The sequence below is a fragment of the Papio anubis genome, chromosome 5 (genome assembly GCF_008728515.1).
Source record: "Papio anubis isolate 15944 chromosome 5, Panubis1.0, whole genome shotgun sequence".
Lineage (NCBI taxonomy): Eukaryota > Metazoa > Chordata > Mammalia > Primates > Cercopithecidae > Papio > Papio anubis.
In genome coordinates, this window is record NC_044980.1 from 60,469,681 (window position 1) to 60,490,187 (window position 20,507).

General features: G+C 39.8%; 1 protein-coding gene across 3 annotated transcripts in view; it reads right to left on the reverse strand.

Annotated features, from left to right (window-relative positions):
* SGTB (small glutamine rich tetratricopeptide repeat containing beta) overlaps window positions 1-20,507 on the reverse strand; it is a 59,815-nt gene that overhangs the window by 36,874 nt on the left and 2,434 nt on the right. For all 3 annotated transcript variants that reach the window (XM_003899742.5, XM_009208515.3, XM_009208513.4), the window contains exons 3-5: window positions 12,182-12,285; window positions 7,124-7,193; window positions 2,553-2,652 (exon numbers count right to left, since the gene is read on the reverse strand). In XM_003899742.5, the coding sequence (XP_003899791.1) occupies window positions 2,553-2,652; window positions 7,124-7,193; window positions 12,182-12,285 (274 nt within the window). The remainder of the gene's footprint in view (window positions 1-2,552; window positions 2,653-7,123; window positions 7,194-12,181; window positions 12,286-20,507) is intronic.

Below are 20,507 nucleotides of genomic sequence, written 5' to 3' on the forward strand. Positions count from 1 at the left end.
TGAAAAATAAGAAAATAGAAGTTATTTGTCAAGTCTGTAAATGGGGAGAGCTTTAAGTCTAAAAGCACTGGAATAAGATTCAAAGGAAAAGAAAAATTGGACTATATAAATTGTTAAAACGTTTACATATGAAAAACATTAAAAAGCAAATAAGACACACGGATTTTTGTTCTATATCTTTAATATAGGGCTCTGCTGTCTGATATAGTAGCCGTAAGCCATAGGTGGCTATATAATTTTTGTTTGTTTTTTTTTTTTTTTGAGACGGAGTCTTGCTCTGTCACCCAGGCTGGAGTCCAGTGACGTGATCTTGGCTTACTGCAAGCTCCGCCTCCTGGGTTCACGCCATTCTCCTGCCTCAGCCTCCCAAGCAGCTGGGACTACAGGCGCCGGCCACTACACCTGGCTAATTTTTTCGTATTTTTTTTTAGTAAAGACGGGGTTTCACCGTGTTAGCCAGGATGGTCTCGATCTCCTGACCTTGTGATCTGCCCGCCTCGGCCTCCCAAAGTGCTGGAACTACAGGCATAGGCCACCATGCCCGGCCTAAATTAATTTTAAATTGATTTAAACTTAAAAATTTAGTTCTTCAATTGCTCTCTAGCCACATTGCTCAACAGCCACTGTGGCTAGTGGCAACTGACCTGGACAGTACAGATACAGAACATTTCAATCACTGTAGAAAGTTCTACTGGAACTTCAATATTTAAAACAGAGTAATTTAATTCAGGGAACTTATTACATAAGGTGGTAGAAGAGCTGAGAGGCCAAACAGGGTTGTACAGCAATCCACAAATTCGCAACAGGAAGCCATTACCATCCCTAAGACTGAAGGACGAAGTACAAAGTCCAATACCAAAGGTCACCTGGCAAAGACCAGGAGCGCAGTATGTGTGTCGGGTAGAAGTAGGAAGACAAGGATGAGAAGTAGCCCCTGCTGAATATACACCATGATGTTAAAAAATAAAATAAAACAAAAAAGCAGAAAGAAATACCTAGACTTCTCTCTTCTTTCTGCCCTCCAGTCTCCTGCCCAGTACCTCTATGGCTGAACCCATACAAAAGCCAGATAGTAAAGGAGCCTGGGAAATGCAGCCTATAGGGGTCAGACCCATGTTAAAAAGGACAGAGCCAAGAAAGAGGAAGAAAGAAGTCTGGGGTCAAACAAGCTAAGAACTGGTATGGGTACTCCTCCTGCTGTGTCCTCACATGGCGAGAGGGACAGGGGAGCTCTCCAGAGTCTCTTTCATAAAGGTATTAATCCTCCTTTCATGACCTAAATCACCTTCCAAAGGTCCCACCTCCAAATACCATGACATTGGAGATTGGGCTTAAAATTCACATTAGCATATGAATGTTGAGGGGATAGAAACATTCAGTCTATAGAAGATATAAATAGAAAATTTAGGAAAAAACAAACAAAAATGGCCAACCTTTGAAAAAGATCCAACCTCACCAGTACTTAAATATAAATTAGAACAATTAATATGAAAACAAGATTAAATTAGCAATAATTAATCATTTGCATACTTAGTGCTGATCAAGGGCGTAGCCAAAACAGATACATTCCTAGGGAGACTTTTCAAAATATTTTCAAAGAAGGTGGGACAATTTTGTAATTTGCATCAACAATTTTAAAAATAATTTGCACTTCTAGACCTACTAAGTGCATTTCCAGGGATAAATCCAAAGTCCAGAAAATCTAAAGCATGAAAAATATTTTAGAAACAACAGATATTCATTGCAGCTTTATATGTTAATATTGAAAAAAAATGGAAGCAACTTCAATGTCCACCAGTAGGTCAATAGGTAAGTAAACTAAGGTATGTCTATCTCCTTATTCAGAAATAACCCTTGCTGAGTACTTCTTTGCTAGCCACAACAATAGGTGCTGGAAATATAAAAAATAATAAGCAGTAGTAATAGAGACTAATTTGTAACCATTTAAATAATGCTTATGAAAGACTGCAATAAAATAAGGACATATTTTTGATAAGCCCAGTGAACAAAGGTGAATCTAAAAATGAATAAACTGGCCGAGTGTGGTGGCTCATGCCTGTAATTCCAGCACTTTCGGAGGCCAAGGCAGGTGGATCACTTGAAGTCAGGAGTTCAGGACCAGCCTGGCCAACATGAACAGTGAAACCCCATCTCTACCAAAAAAAAAAAAAAAATGGTGGTGTGCACCTGTCCACCTGGTGTCCCAGCAGAGACTGAGGTGGGAGAATCACTTGAACTCAGGAGGCAGAGGTTGCAGTGAGCCGAGATCATGCCATTGCACTCCAGCCTGGGTGACTGAGTGAGACCACGTCCCCAAAAAAAGATAAAAATTAAAAATAAAAATGAATAAATTTATGTAAGACAAAATATGCTAACAGATTAATAACAGTGGTTGCCTCTGAATGGTAAGTTTATAAGTTTAATTTTTCTTCCTTCTTTATATTTTGCTGAACTTCCAAAATTTTCTAAATAAATAAGATTTGCATTGTCCTTCAAAGCTATTAATGTAAATGTTTAAGAATTGTAAACCTGCCACAATAGTGCTAGTTTACCTGTTGCAATAGTAAACCGCATTATTGGAATCCAATTCTATTGCCTGTGTGTAACAATCCACTGCAGCAGCATAATTTTCTTCTTTCATGTGGTTATTGCCTAAAATAAAGTAACCAGTATGTACAGTAAGTATAATACACATTAAAAACATAAACTCTGATAGATACATTTTAATCATGGAAACTATAATTATATGAAAGTCCGCCTCATGATTTTTCATTCACACTGGAGGTAAGTTTTATATTGTACTACAGAGTTGATATTATTTAGCTTTCAGTGTGTTTGAATCATTTTAACAATGCAAAGTCTTTTAAAAAATTAATGTTTATATACCTTAAAAATCCAGACTTAAAAGAGTAAATGCAACAATTATGACTATCTCATGGCAAAAGTGAATCTCTTCTCACCTTCCTTATCTTCATCTCTCTCCTCCCTTTTAGAGCTGCCCCAGCCCGTTCCAGATGCAACACCCTCCCTAATCACCATCTCAATCTGGACCTGGTCTTCCACTCTTTCCCTGTTAAAACACACATCTGCTGATAATCAAGTTCTCAGAACCCTGCTGAGGATAAGCTGATAAAACTAATCATGCTATCATGATAGTGGCAGATAATATTTTTATGTGCTATCCCCTCTAGAGTTAGATTATTTTTAAAAGGGGATTTGAGGAGATTAATTTCTAGAAAGAGAATTTCAGATACCATGGCTAGCCTGCAAAGTACTGATTTTCAGGAAGGGCATCTGCAGATACATCTGGCAGTAATTTAGCTAAGTTAATAACTGTTCCGCAAAATAAGAGATTTCCCATGGCTATTTTTTGTATACCATTAAATGAAAAAGCAGTGTCCACTGCACTTAAAAGAATCAATGTTCAAAATACGTCTGGGCGTGGTGGCTCATGCCTGTAATCCCAACACTTTGGGAAGTGAAGGTGGGAGGATCACTTGATGCCAGGAATTTGAGACCAGCCTGGGCAATATAGTGGGACCCCCATCTTAACAAAAAGAATAATTAAAAAAAATTAGCCAGGCGCAGTGGTGCATGCCTGTAGTCCTAGCTACTTGGAGGCTGAGGCAGGAATATCACATGAACTTAGGAGGCTGAAGCTGCAGTGAGCCGTGATTGTGCCACTGCATTCCAGTCTAGGTGACAGAGTGAAACCCTTAAAAAAAAGAAAAAGAGGCCGGGCGCGGTGGCTCAAGCCTGTAATCCCAGCACTTTGGGAGGCTGAGACGGGCGGATCACGAGGTCAGGAGATCGAGACCATCCTGGCTAACACGGTGAAACCCCGTCTCTACTAAAAAAAATACAAAAAGCTAGCCGGGCGACGTGGCGGGCGCCTGTAGTCCCAGCTACTCGGGAGACTGAGGCAGAAGAATGGCGTGAACCCGGGAGGCGGAGCTTGCAGTGAGCCGAGATCGCGCCACTGCATTCCAGCCTAGGCGACAGAGTGAAACTCCGTCTCAAAAAAAAAAAAGAAAGAAAGAAAGAAAAAGAAAATATTAGAAACAATGGAGATTAGGAGGAAGGATTTACATCTCAAAGGCATCTGTGATTCTTTCCAGTTTTCTTAAACCAGAAACTCTCACATTAGCCTTGTTCTTAATAGATCATTAGCTGCTTAACAGGAAGAGTGGGGCATAAATTTGCAAGGAACACAAACAGAATATTCAAGTTACAGTAAATTAGGAGTCAAAAATGAATATAAAGAGTGACTACTAATGAGCACATAGTTTTTGTTTGGGGGGTTATAAAAATGTTCTGTAGGCTGGGTATGATGGCTCATCCTTGTAATCGCAGCACTTTGGAAGGGCAGGGCGGGCGTATGGCTTGAGCCCAGGAATTAGAAACTAGCCTGGGCAACATGGTGAAACCCCATCTCTACAAAAAAAAAAAAAAAAAAAACTAGCCAGGGTGGTGGTGTGTGCCTGTAGTCCCAGCTACTCGGGAGGCTTAAGTGGGAGGATTGCTTGAGCCCAGGAGGTTGAGGCTGCAGTGGTCTGTGGTCAGACCACTGCACTCCATCTACCCTGGTGGAAAGAGGGAGACTCCGTCTCAAGAAAAAAAAAAATTTCTATAATTGATTATGGTAATGGCTGTACAACTCCAAGAATATACTAGAAACTAACGCATTGTACCCTTTAAAGAAATAAACTGTATGATATATGAATTATATCGCAACAAATATCTTTTAGAGTTAAAAAAATTAATTTGGATCTTCCCCAAAACAGAAATCAATAGAAAGCCTCTAAGGAAACTGAGAGGAAAACATCGTTTTTTATGAAGAAACAAAAAGTTTGCATTAGCAAAGACAGTTTGATTTCCATGTCAAATGTTTTAATTTTCTGGGTTATTGAGACTTTGATGTTGCTGTTGAGCTGTTTGTCTTGATGGCATTTTATGATTACATTATTAAAGCTGTATTGTATGTCTTTTCCTGTGTCACCTCAAAGGTGTAGATACCGTAATGTATATATACATACCACAAATATTATGCACATGTATACTATAAGTTAATGATAAAAGGCCTAACACATTTAACATATAAAATATTTAACATATAAATATTTAACATATAAAATACTTAACATATAAAAATTCAGGGTTGGGCGCAGTGGCTCACATCTGTAATCCCGTCACTTTGGAAGGCCAAGGTGGGTGGATCACCTGAGGTCAGGAGTTTGAGACCAGCCTGGCCAACATAGTGAAACTCAAATTTTAACATAGTGAAATTTTTGTATTTACGAAAAATACAAAAATTAGCTGGGCGTGGTGCCACATGCCTGTAGTCCCAGCTACTCGGGAGGCTGAGGTAGGAGAATCACTGGAACCTGGGAGGCAGAGGTTGCAGAGAGCCAAGATCGCGCCACTGCACTCCAGCCTGAGCAACAGAGCAAAACTCCATCTCAAAAAAAAAAAAAAAAAAACTAAGTAGCAAAAAGAAATACTGACAAAAATATCAAAGATAGTGTTATTTAGGATTACAAAATTATCTGTCTAGGTAAGTAAGACATGCTCAGTGTCATGTAACACTACACAGCCATTAAAAACAGTGATATAGGCCAGGCATGGTGACTCAAGCCTGTAATCCCAGCACTTTGGGAGGCCAAGGCGGGTGGATCACATCAGGTCAGGAGTTCAAGACCAGCCTGGCCAACATAGTGAAACACCATCTCTACTAAAAATACAAAAAAATTCACCAAGGGTGGTGGCACATGCCTGTAATACCAGCTACTTGGGAGGCTGAGGCAGGAGAATTGCATGAACCCAGGAGGCAGAGGTTGCAGTGAGCCGAGATCCTGCCACTGCACTCCAGCCTAGGTGGCAGAGAGACTCCATCTCAAAAAAAAAAAACAAAAACAAAACCACAGTGATACAGGTATATATTTACAGACCTAGAGAAATGACCATGCCCAAGGAATAGGAACAGTATAATTGTTTCATATCCACCTTTTTAGATACCAGGTGATTGTGTGTGTGTGTGTGTGTGTATAAATATATATAAATATATATACACTTTTTTTTTTTTGAGATGGAGTCTCTCTGTTGCCAGGCTGGAGTGCAGTGGCATGATCTCAGCTCACTACAACCTCCGCCTGCCGGGTTCAAGCAATTCTCCCGCCTCATCCTCCCGAGTAGCTGGGATTACAGGCACACGCTACCACGCCCAGCTAATTTTTGTATTTTTAGTAGAGACAGGGTTTCACCGTGTTGGCCAGATGGTCTTGATCTCCTGACCTCATGATCCACCTGCCTCAGCCTCCCAAAGTGCTGGGATTACTGTGAGCCACTATGTCCGGCCACGATATATATTTTTTTAACTCAACTGCCTTCTTCAAGCTATGAAATAAAGAAAAGGCTAGAAAATGTTTCTGAACATAGCATATTCCCTAATAACTCCCTGTCTATATACAGAACAGAGAATTTATTGGCTCTCACTCACTGTTAAAGATAAGGACTGTACCCTACAGCTTTGTAATACAAACCTTGCAGGCCTGACACGACTCTCGTCTATAGCTTAACATAGTTGACATAATGGAAAAATTGAACACAAATCCTCAACAGTGACTTATTTATCAAAACCAAAAATGCTTCAATAGCCAACTAGTATAAAATTTAATCATGTAGTAATCAAAAGTGCTAGCTAATAAACAAGTACCACGTGCCTACCTTAACAAATTTCAAAGAACTCAAAAACACTAAAGATACGAAAGTTAAAATAATGCTGAAAACTATTTTCCTCTTTTTAAGTATAAAGAAGAATTTGAGATCCTACAGTAAAAGTAGCAAAAACAGTCAGAAGCAATTCGCCCTTAAGTTATTTGTTCTGCAACTTTTACTCACAACAGATCTGTTTCTCTTGAAGCAAGCTATAACTGTATTGCCCACAAGCCATTCTGTACTTGCAGGCTTCTCACCCATCACATTCACTTCTGTTTTGTAAATGCCATGTGCACTCATGACAATCTAGTCTTGGTGGTGTAAATCAGAACTATATCAATTGACAGTAATTTCCTCCACAGGTTCAGAAAGCTTTACTAAGTAAGTCATTTTTGTATGAAATATTCACCTTCATCTTTTAATTGGTCAGCTTTTCCCACATCTTCAGGCACTGAGTTTGAAAGGGGCAGAACATCATTCTGAAATTAAATAAAAATCAATGCACTTCCCTTTAGCTACATAAAGAATCATTCTAGCATACTATAAAATAATAATAAATTACCCACATTTTAAATCATCTGTAACTCCACATCATGAAATCAAATTCCTAAATAATAGCATTAACAAAAAATAGGGGAAAAGTACTCTCATATATTTTTTATTAGAAATATGAATATGTGTGACTGGACCCGGTGGCTCATGCCTTAATCCCAGCACTTTGGGAGGTCGAGGTGGATGCACAGCTTGAGCTCAGGAGTTCGAGACCAGCCTGGGCAATATGGTGAAACCCCATCTCTACAGAAAACACAAAAATTAACTAGGTGTGGTGGCATGTGCCTGTAGTCCCAGCTACTTGGGAGGCTAAGATAGGAGAATGGCTTGAGCCCAGGAGGCAGAGGTTGCAGTGAGCTAAGATCATGGCACTGTACTCCAGCCTGGGCAACAGAGCCAGATCTTGTCTCAAAAAAAAAAAGAAAAAGCATATGAAGAATGTGTGAATCAAACTTTTAAAAAATGTGCATTTCCCATACCCGGCACTCCTACTTCATAAACAAAACAATGGAATTAGTATGTAAAGAACAGGAATAGAAATATGATCAAGGGATTGTTTATATTAGTGAAAATTTTGGAACAAAATGTCTAATATCCTATCTAAGATATACCTTACAAAGTCAAAATCAGTCTACAAAAAATCATTTATAATATGTTATATAAATATGTTAGCACAAACATTAAAAACAGCCTGGAAAGATGTGTATCAGAATTAAAATTTTAACTTCCATGTTTCCATATTGTCCAATTTTTTTTTCTTTTCTTTTTGAGATGGAGTCTTGCTATGTTGCCAGGCTGGAGTACAGTGGCATGATCTCGGCTCACTGCAACCTCCACCTCCCAGGTCCAAGCAATTCTCCTGCCTCCGCCTCCCAAGTAGCTGGGACTACAGGTGCGTGTCACCACGCCCTGCTAATTTTTGTATTTTTAGTAAAGACAGGGTTTCACCACATCGGCCAGGATGGTCTAGATCTCATGACCTCGTGATCTGCCTGCCCCAGCCTCCCAAAGTGCTGGGATTACAGGCATGAGCCACCACACCTGGACCCAACTTTTTAAAAACAATGAACATATATTAATTTTACTACAAGATAAGAAAACACTGCCAGGCGCAGTGGCTCACGCCTGTAATCCCAGCACTTTGGGAGGCCAAGGCAGGCGGATCATGAGGTCAGGAGATCGAGACCATCCTGACTAACACAATGAAACCCTGTCTTTACTAAAAACACACACACACACAAAAATTAGCCAGGCGAGGTGGCGGGCACTTGTAGTCCCAGCTACTCGGGAGGCTGAGGCAGGAGAATGGCGTGAACCCGGGAGGCGGAGCTTGCAATGAGCTGAGATGGCACCACTGCACTCCAGCCTGGGCAACAGAGCACGATTCCTTCTCAAAAAGAAAAAAAAAGAAAGAAAACACTATAAAATCCCTGTCTTTAGTACCTACTATCATTCCAACACCAACTTTCCATTAATAAGGTTCAAACTACAGGTGCTTATGAAAACCAAATGTTAAGATTTAGAAAAATCTTGAGTGGCATGGGGAACACAGTATGTTTTTTCATTTTTGAAAGATCTTTTTAAAATTGTATTGCTTTTAAACTTGACTCTGAAGTTCATAAATCAGTCTATCATTTTTTTAAAGAAGCATAATTTGTAGCCATTGACCTATGTAATATACATACATACATACAGTTGTTGTTGTTGTTTGTTTGTTTTTGAGACAGGGTCTCACTCTGTCACCCAGGCTGGAGTATGGTGGTGTGACCATGGCTAACTGCAACCTCAACCTCCAGAGCTCAAGTGATCCTCCCACCGCGGCCTCCAGAGTAGCTAGGACTACAGGTGTGTGCCACTACACTTGAGTAATTTTTAAATTTTTTATAGAGATAGGGTCTCCCTATGTTGCTCAGGCTGGTCTCAAACTCCTAGCTTAAGCAATTCTCCCATGTTGGCCTCCCAAAGTGTTGGGATTATAGGCATGAGCCACCATGCCCAGCCCTATGTACTGTAGTCTATATTCATCATTACCTTTGTCTTGATTAGAGTTTCCACAAAATTGATAGCTCTAACATCAGAAATATATTTTGCAAATTAGACATAAATATTCACAAGTAAAAAATCACTGACAAATATATGGGTCTTGTCCTTATTTTTTTAAAAATCATTATCTACTAATCAGTTTTCCTAAGCATAAAATACTGGAATAAAAATACAGAATCAAAATGAGAACCTTCCTAAGTAGAGGTCACTACTTAAAACTGACTGTAGTTACTCAGGATCTAAACATAATTCAAAGACACATTACCATCCTACAGTACTTGGCTTTAGGGTTCCTTGTATTTTAAATTTTCCAATAAACCTAGGCACTTTATACATGGTAAAAAGCGATTTGGGGGTCAGAAAAATAGCATATTAAAAAATAGATTATAATCTCTTCTGTCTTCCCAATCCTTCTAAATTATTTGCCAAAATTGCCACTGTTTTATAGTTTGAAAACTAATTATCATATTCATTGCATAAATTTGAGCAGTTCACCATGGGGGAGCAAGAGCTACCTACTTCAAATGAAGGGAATGAATCCACTTGGTATATAAACATAATTGGGGGAAAAAAATAGAAAAGCAGTATCCTAAAGATAAAATGACCAATATAACAATCAAGTACACTTGGTGAGACAAATAATTTCTTTAATTACAACAATCTTGATGCTATTTCAGGTGAATTTTACACTTTCTCTGCCATACTCTGTCAACAAACACATATGGAATGAAGCCATAGCTGTAAAATAAGACTACTAAAGAATTATGAGACCAGGCGCGGTGGCTCATGCCTATAATCCCAGCACTTTGGGAGGTCGAGGCAGGCGGATCATTGGGTCAGGAGTTCGACACCAGCCTGGCCAAGATGGTGAAACTCCGTCTCTATTAAAAATACAAAAATTAGCCAGGGCCGGGCACAGCGGCGGGTGCCTGTAATCCCAGCTACTCAGGAGGCTGAGGCAGGAGAATCACTTGAACCCGGCAGGCGGAGGTTGCAGTCAGCTGAGATCGTGCCACTGCATTCTAGCCTGGGCAACAGGGCAAGTCTCCTTCTCAAAAAAAAAAAAAAAAAAAGAAAGAAAAAGAAACATGATACCACATATAACACAACTGTAGATATTTTCGGCAGCCAGTTTCAGTAAACTGTATTTTAACAATAGTGACCAACAAACTTCTTATAATTAAATGCAATCAGGGAGATACAGCAAAATAAAGAAAAAGCTTTATTCAAACAGAGGGTAAAAGTCAATTAGAGCTTCCTGAGAAGAAAAAAAAAAAAAAAAGAAGTTCTAACATCTTCAGTATTAAGTCAATGGTGACAGTAGCTAAAGAGTGAGCAAATCTAAAACTGTCTCAAGCACAGGCCTCACATATCTGACAGCAAAGAAGGTCTGCTTTATCCATAACCATATCTAGCCACTGAAACAGGGTTCCCTGAGGGGGCCACAGGCCCAATCAATACAAGAACCACAGCCCACCATCACCAAAGGGAAGAAAAAGGGAGTTCCCTGATGAGGAACAGAGATAAACGTTACTATCTCCTTATATCTTGTCACACGATAAGAATTCATCTGTTTGATGAATTAATGTATAAGTGCATTATTTTTCTCCCAAGTGTAATAAAAGGGAATGATTTACTGCCAAGTTGCCATCTTCATTGCAACTCTAACAACCTCTTTCCAAGAAGTTCGAGAAACAGAGCCTGGAGGATCCAGTCAAGTATGGTATTGTCGGCAATGTCCACTCCAGACTGAAGTGTGCAAGATATGTTTCAGCTTCACTCCAGAATTCTTCATTATATACTAAAGCTCAAGTATGGAGTTAGAAAAACAAAAGGAGCCCATGAGGCACCAAAATGTCATAAAGAAACATGTGGGGCCAGGTGTGGTGGCTCACGGCTATAATCTGAGCACTTTTTGGAGGCCAAGGCAGGATGACGGCTTGAGCTCAGGAGTTCAGGACCAGCCTAGGCAACAAAACAAACAAAGCAAGACCCCATTGCTACTAAAAAACAAAAACAAACAAACAAAAATTAACTGGGTGTAGTGGTGTGAGCTTGTAGTCCCAGCTGCTCGCAAGTCTAAGGTGTGAGAATTGAGGAATGCTTGAGGCCAGGTGGTTGAGGCTGCAATGAGCCATGATCACACCACTAGACTCCAGGCTGGGTGACAGAGAGAGACCTGCCTCAGAAAAAAAGAAAACAAAGAAACAAGTGAGAGTTCAACCCACATGTGGGAGCCCTAAACTCACTAACCTTAGCATTTTTCAGTCTCATGGTCTGTTTTCTGAAAAGGCCAGAAACCCAAGACCATGTATAAATAGTCCCCAGGAACAGGGATCAGCAAACTTGGATTTCAGTCTTAGTTTTGCCCAGTGACCCTTAACCTTTTCCTGTTTTAAAGAGCCCCATCAATGGGCAAATTTGATGACTTCTGCTTCAGAAATGATGATTCAATTCCAGATGAATCTATTTCCACATGGCTGCTTCCTAGGCACTAAAACTTTTTAAAGCTGTATTCCACGTTTTAGGGAAACATCAATTCAGATGCTGGAAATCGAAAAATACTCAGATTCATTGAAATGACATTCAAGAAAAAAAAATACTCAGATACTGTAAAGAACTTAAAAGTCCACTAATACATATCATTAAATATAAAAGGTGAGAAGATGAAAATAGTTATCAATATGAAAATCTAAAGCACATTAAATGAGTTACATTTTAGACACCCAATTATATCCATATAGACAGACTATTTACCTTATATACAGGATGAAGTTAATATACCTGGCCCCTCAACTATTAACAACCTATTAACATAAAATTGTAGTCATATTTATATCAGTTAATAATGAGAAAAATAATGACAACATACCTTACAGAAGGAATTGGTAAACATTTCCGTCAAAGGCTGTGAAACTGCTAGGTGTGTATCTTCTGGGCTGATCTTAAAAACTGTCTCCAAGCACTGAATTGCAACTTAAAATAAATTTTAATAGTAAAAAACAATCAGCAATTAAAAAAAAAAAACAAGTTTTTTTTTTCTGATAGAACTGCAATGTATGAAAAGTCAGTATTTTGATCACAGAACATAAGGAAAACATTGGTTCAGCTGTAAAGAAATTTCTGTTTATAGACTAGCTATCGAAGGAAAACACACTGATTTTCCTTCTTCCTTCCTCACCCTCCCACTCTCCCTTCACCTTCCCTTCCTTTCTTTCTTTCTTCCTAATTTTTTTTAGAGACAAGTTTTCGCTTTGTGGCCAGGCTGGAATGCAGTGGCACAATTATAGCTCACTGTTACCTTGACTTCCTGGGCTCAAGGGATCCCCCCGCCTCAGCTCCCTTAGTAATTGAGACTATAGGCATGAGCCACATGCTAACTGTTTAAATATTTTTGCAGAGGCGGGGTCTTGCCACATTGTCCAGGCTGGTCTCAAACTCCTGGGCTCAAGTGATCATCCTACCTCGGCCTCCCAAAGTGCTGGGATTATAGGCATGAGCCACCACACCTGGCAACGACTTGATTTCTTATTCCTCACTTAAGGAAAAATGTTGTCTAGAATATAATTTCTCAATATATGTATTACATCATATTCTTGTTGAAGGCTACCAGAAAGAAAGAGCAAGTCATTAATACCAACAACTTAGCCAAGTGTGGTGGGTTACGCCTGTAATCCCAGCACTTTGGGAGGCCAATGAGAGTGGATTGCCTGAACTCAGGAATTCAAGGCCAGCCTGGGCAACATGGAGAAATCTTTACCAAAAATACAAAACATTGGCCAGGCATGGTGGCGCACACCTATGGTCCCAGCTACTCGAGAGGCTGAGGTAGGAGGATTGCTTGAGCCTGGGAAGAGGAGGTTACAGTGAGCCAAGATCTCACTACTACACTCCAGCCTGGGTTGAGACCCCATCTCAAAAAAACAAAAACAAAAACAAATCAAAAAAAGTACTCTTGCTACAAACCTAAAATATTATCTTTTTTTTTAAAAATGTGAGAAACCGAATTCTCCATTAATTAAAAACACTAATAGTAACAGAACATAGCCCCCAGCACATAGGAAGAAGCACTTAATATTAATCCTGGTGTACTCATGTGAAGATAGATTTTAAAAATTCATTCATCCATGCAAATTTGCCAAGTGCCTACTATGTGTAAGGCACTAGTCTAAGGTGGTAGAGAAACAGTAATAAACCTAACAGAAAAAAATCACTGTCTACATGATAAAGCTTATATTTTAATAAAGGAAGACAACATATATAAGCAAAATATAAAGCATGTTAAATGGTGATGGGGCCTTGTCTATTTTTATTGTATGCAAAATAAATGGTTGGTATGGCTAGGGTATACAGTGGATGGAAAGACATGGTGAGGGATTATGTTTGAAGTCTGTCATTAGAGGCCAGGTTCGGTGGCTCACGTCTGTAATCCCAGCACTTTGGGAGGCTGAGGAAGGCAGATCACCCGAGGTCAGGAATTCATGACCAGCCTGGCCAACATGGTGAAACCCCATCTCCACGAAAAACATAAAAATTAGTTGGACGTGGTTGCATGCCCCTGTAATCCCAGCTACTCGGGAGGCTGAGGCATGGGAATTGCTTGAACCCAGGAGGCAGTGGTTGCAGTGAGCCGAGATCACCCCACTGCACTCTAGCCTGGGCGACAGAGTGAGACTCTGTCTTCAAAAAACAAAAGAAGTCTGTGTAGATGACAAGCCACCTGAAATGGCATTTTTAAAAAGATTTAGACTTCAAGAAATGAGCAAATGGAGAGCCATTAAATAAATTAGTAAAGGAGAGTAACATAACTAAATTATGTTTAGAACTAAAAGTCTGGCAGGAACATTGAGAATGAATTAGAGAGAAAACTTGGGATTCGAGAAAATGGGAGCAGGTAGTTAATAGCGGATAGCATATATCCTGTCCTCTCTACAATTACCCTTTGAGGGGAAGGGAAGCAGATTCTCATCCTGATAGTGCTCACCTTTGGAAAGGAATTCACTCCTGGCTCAATGAGATGAGAATGTACCCAAAACGCCCAGTGTATTTCCAGACAGTGTGAAGTAGATTCCCTTATACTTGTATGTAACTTTTAAAAGATACATTATGTATGAATTGCAGCCCTGGGGAAATTACCTCTGTCATAAAAGAAACACTATTACTTTCAGTAATCACAGAACAATTCTCCTTAAAGAGGGATTTAATAAGAAACTAAATTACCAATGATAAAAAGTCAAAGGGTCTTTTAGATACAAAATAATCTACTGTTCACCCATCCCTATTCTCCTCCCTTTCTATTCCTACCAAGCCCTACTACTATTTACCCATCCCTATTCTCTCCCTTTCTATTCCTATCAAGCAGTTGTACTTGCACGTAAAACACTGGGCCACAAGAAAATAGGCTCTCCTTGCCACGAAGACTGCTATTTAAAATAATAACAGTAGTAATAATAATAATGATGTATGTGGCCAGGCACAGTGACTCATGTCTCTAATCCCAGCACTTTGGGAGGCCAAGGAGGGTGGATTACCTGAGGTCAGGAGCTCAAGACCAGACTGACCAACATGGTGAAACCCCGTCTCTACTAAAAATACAAAAAAAAATTAGCCAGGCATGGTGGCGGGTGCCTGTAATCCCAGCTACTCTGGAGGCTGAGGCAGGAGAATCACTTGAACCTGGACGGCGGAGGTTGTGGTGAGCTGAGATCGTGCCGTTGCACTCCAGCCTGGGCAACAGAGCAAGACTCCGTCTCAAAAAAAAAAAAAAAAAAGTATGTATATGTATATATTTATTCTTGATAAACATCTTGTCTTCTTGATCAGATTGGTCATTTCCTATACTTTGCCATGTGGCTTGTACACGTTTCCATTATTGTACTTATCACACTGTATTATATGCACTTAAATGTTTGTCTTCCCATATTAAACAGCCTACATCTTGTTTTCCTTAAAGTCTTTTATCCCTAGCGGGGCCTACATCTTATTCGTCTTCAACTTTAACAGGGTCTGACAAAGGTAGACGCTCAATCAACTTAATCTACTGCCTTTTTTGCAGTGAAAGTGACATTTGAATTTGGAGGAAATAAACAATCAAATCTGTGGAAGAGAGCGTTTATCTGCCTCCCCACCAAAAAAAATTAATTTATAGCCTTGTAAAAGATGGACAGTACCCAACCAAGCCCTTAGCAAAACACTAAATTATGGAACTTCAGAACTAAACACTGACAGGTGAAAAATCCATGTGATAACTCTGAGGGATTTTATGCCCTATGTTCTTAAGGCAGTCCAGTCCACCTTCTTTATCTCTGCTGCCACTAACCTCACATCACAGATCTGGCACATACTAGATACAATTAAGTATCCCTAAAGGAGGTGGCCTTTTTTTTTTTTTCCTAAACGCAATTCTATTTTGATAAGTAAACCTAGTTGCCAAAATGTATAGTGTTCAACAATAACACATATTTAGAAAGGCATATGATTTAGTGAACAAAGCTAACCACAGCCTTGGAACCCAGGACTGTCTCATTATCCTTACTGATCCAGGCCAAAAAAAATTAAATAACCTGGGTACAACAATTTAACTTACATTTACCTCAAGATTCTCATTTATCAAACAGAGATTATAACATTTGATCTTCCTTTTAGAAGAACCTATTCCTATTTATTCCTATTTAAAATAATAGACATTCAGGAATAAGTCACAAAATCTAAAGAAATACTATATATACTTATTGTTCCACTGTAACACCAAACAAAAATAGTCTGGTACTGATAGAGAAAGGTGAGTGAAGAATTCTATTCAGTAATACCACAGCCCATCTGTATAACACTTAATTCAAAAGTTTTCACATACTATGTACCTGCCATTCACTGATTCAGATTCTCTTCACAAATATATTGGCTGCGAGGAGGCAAGTATGTCTACCAAATAGACTTAGAAACTAAGATCCAAACCAACCAAGCAAATGCCCAAGACCATTGGATTCAATTCAACAAATATTTATTAAGCACCTATCATGTGTCAAGCATTTTTCTAGACACTTTCAACGTATCAGTGAATAAAACAGAAAAGACCTCTAACCTCTTGGGGTTTACTTCCTAGTAGGGGATGGAGAGGTGGACCATAAACAATAAACAGGTAGTAAAGGGTAAGGAAGATGGAGAGTGTGGGCAGTTGAGCAGAAAAGCAGCTGCAGGGTTTTGTTGTTGTTGTTTGTTTTTTTGAGACAGAGTCTCACTCTGTTGCCCAGGCTGGAGTGCAGTGGCGCAATCTTGCCTCACTGTAACTTGTGCCTCCCGGGTTCAAGCTATTCTCCTGCCTCAGCCTCCTGAGTAGCTGGGATTACAGACGTGTGCCACCACGCCTGGCTAATTTTTGTATTTTCAGTAGAGATGGAGTTTCACCATGTTAGCCAGGCTGGTCTCAAACTCCCGACTTCAGGTGATCTGCCCACCTTGGCCTCTCAAAGTGCTGGGGTTACAGGTGTGAGCCACCACACCTGGCCCACAGCTGAAGGCTTAACAGAGAGTTCAGAGTAGGCCTTACTGAGAAAAGAGATTTGAAAAAGACTTGAAGGAGATGGGAGTGTTACCATTATCTGTGAAGACCATTCCAGGCAGAGGAACCAGCCAGATCAAAAGCCCATAGGCAAGAGGATATGGTACATTTATAAAGAGAAAGCTAATATGGCTGAAGCCAAATGAGAAAGGGGAGGAGAAGGTGAAAAACATGTCACAGAAGTCAAATTATAAAGATCCTTTAAACAATGACTAAGTAACATGAGAAGTCATGTTACTTAAGTCACGTTTTGAGTAGATAAATCATAGAAACTGACATACTCTGTTCGTAAAGATCCCTGATGCCTGTGTTTGCAACAGCCAATGGAGGGGCAAGAAAAGAAGCAGAGACACCAGTTAGAGGCTGCCACTCTAAAACAGCCAAGAAATAGTTAGTTCTATCCAGAGGTGATATCAGTGGAGATGATAAGAAATGTCAAACTCTAGACATATTTTGAAAGTGTAGCTGACAGGATTTATTGAATGATTAGTTACAGAGTATTTGAGAAAGAGAAGAGTCCAGAATGATACCCAAGTTTCTGGCCTGAGCAACAGAAAAGATGAAGCTGCCATAAACAGAGATAGGGAAATTGCACATAGAACAGATTTTGGGTGGGGGAATCAGAAGTTCGGTTTTGGCAATTTAAATTTGGGATGCCTATTAGACATGCAAGTGGAGATATCTAGTTGGTACTTGGATATATAAGAAGACCTTCAGGAGAAAGGTCTGAGCTGAGGGCATAAATTTGGGAAATAGCATATAGATACGGGGTATTTAAGGCTAAGAAGCTGAATGATATCACCAAAGAAATGGGTATAGATAATGAAGACAAGAGGATCAAGCAGCGGACTCTGGGTACGCCAGGTCAGGGAAAAGAAGAGGAACCAGCAAAGGGGACAGAAAAGAAGCAAACAATGAGATAACAAAGCCAAGAAAGCATGAGGTATCCTGGAAACTAAATAAAATATACTGGGGGTGGGGGTGGGGGCAGTGAGGAAATGACCATCAACATTATCAATGACAGCTAATAACTCAGATGAAAGCTGAGAACTGACCATTAAATTAAACAACACAGAAATCACTAATGACCTTGATGAGAGTGGTATAGATTGAGAGAGAGAGGCAAAGGCTTAATCAGAATGGGTTTAAGAAGAATAGAAGGAGAGGGTTTGGAGAAAGCAAGCATAGACAATTCTTTCAAATGGTTTTGCTGCAAAGGGAGACATACAATTAAGCAGTAATGGGTTAGGGGTAGTATGGTAAAATAATTATTTGCTGTTTATTTTTGCTTTTTTGAAGAGGGGAGAATAATGGTAAGTTTATATTATGATGGAAATGATCCAGTAGAGTATGAAAATTTTATAAGATAAAAAAAAATAACTAGAGTGATATCCTAGAGTAGGTGAGAGAGGATGGGATCTAGTATACCAGTAGAGGGGTTCCATTTAGGCGCGAATAGTCCACCTATGGTAATAGCTAGGCAAACAGGCAGGCAGGCCGAGTATGTGAGTGCTGTCGTACCCAGCTATTTTCTTATTATTTCAGTTTTCTTGGTGGAGTAGAAAGCAAAGCAACCAACTAAAAGTGAGGACAGTGAAAGAGGTTTGAGGGTTTCAGAAGATATGAGAAAGTGTTAAAATGGTCATCTAGGAAAATAAATGTACGAATGAACTTGGAACAGAGGGCGTGATTGCCTGACAGCATTAAAGCATTAAAGGCTGCTTGAAGTTCAGAGCCATGAATTTCAAGTGGGACTAGTCAGCAAAGTTGTGTGTTTTGCTCCATCTATATACATGAGTGGGTGTGAGTAGGTGGGCACAGAGTAGGTGGAGAGCTGGATTTAAACAAAGTTGGGCTTTGCAAGAAAGGGAAAGAGTTACGAGGGAATAATTGTAATTATCAACCATGGAATTTAAGATGAGTAACAAGAGGTGTGGGAAAAGGTGAGGGATGAACAGACTGGAGGTATTGGTTGGGTCAAAGAATAGCTGGAGTAGGGATTCTAGAGGGAGTGAGCTTGGAAGGACAGGCAATAGTGGTCAGGAAGTGAAATGTTTGGGACAGAGATTAGGGGAGGAATGCAATTCTGGTAATGATTAAGTCTAGGGAAGGCTTTCTCAATCTCTACATACTGACCTTTTGGATCACGTAATTTCTTCTTGTGAAGGGCTGTCCTGTGCATTAGCAGCATCCATGGCCTCTACCTACTCACTAGATGCCAGTAATACCAGCCACCCCCCTCACCCAGTTGTGACAATCAGAATGTATCCGGATACTGCAAAATCACCCCCGAGTTGAGAACCACTGATCTAGAATATGATCAAGTATTTGAGATCACTGGACGAGGTCAAGAACTGAGAGCCAGGGAACTAAAATAATCATCTATCAGTATATTGCAATTGCCAAGAACTAAATAGGAGTAGTGCTAGAGAGAGTGACAGTGAACAGGAACCACAATTAGTCAAGGAACGAAGCAAATGTCAGTAGATGACAATAATTGAGGAGTGGGTGACATAATCTGATGGCAAGACAAAGCTGATGATACATCAGCTTCACAGTAGTGGTAAAGCTGGTATCAGAACTGAGGCTTCTTTCCCAGGGCTTTTAAAAATGTCTAGAAGGTGGGCAGACACCTCCACATGATTTCATGTTCAATTAAATTAGACTCACAGAGTCAAAAATAGGGGTCAGTCAAAAACAATTGGCACCCTTTCTGACTGCCATATATAACAAACAGCTGAAGGCACATATTTTTGGCTGAATACCATCCTAAAAATAGGACGTAACATCTTGGTTTTAAAAAAAAAAAAAAAAAAACCCTCAATTTTCTTTCTGGCCCTTAAAACTTTTATGCTGCCTTTGATTAGAAAAGAAACATCTTTTCTTAAATGACTGCATTTATCTGTTTGCTACAGAGCAATCATAACTAACATTCTCCTTAGATAACCAATCAACTTTATCTTCACATAGTCTAATCATCAAGAACAAAAAGACCTTAATATTAAATGGACTGATGGCAATGTTCTCCAACTGTGCATCACCTGCTCCTCTCACTGCCACCTGGAAAGACATCATCTAACCAGACTGCAAGCAGATTTAGAGCAAATGCCCAATTTTCATCTCCACCTCCTAAAAGCATATTCACAGGGAAGTGCTTGTTGAAAGTACAGAAGCAGTTTTAAGATGGGAAATTTAAACTATACTGTTATTTATTAAGTTCTTCCAAATGCACTCTTACTGCAATAATTAAGACTTTAGGGCTGGGAGGGCTGGCTCATGCCTGTAATCCAAGTACTTTGGGAGGCCAAGGCGAGTGGATCACTTGAGCCCAGGAGGTTGAGACCAGCCTGGGCAACATGGCGAAACCCTGTCTCTACAAAAAAAAATAAAAAACTTAGCCAGGCATGATAGTGTACTCCTGAAGTCCCAGCTACTTGGGAGACTGAGGTGGGAGGATCATTTGAGCCCAGGAGGTGGAGGTTGCAGTGAGCTGAGATCGTGCCACTACACTCCAGCCTGGGTGACAGAGCCAGACAGACCCTGTCTCAAAAAATAAATAAATAAATAAAAGACTTTAGGCCACAGGGACACCAGATTCACTGAACCTCCACAAGCCCATCTTCCAAATTCTACCTTGTTA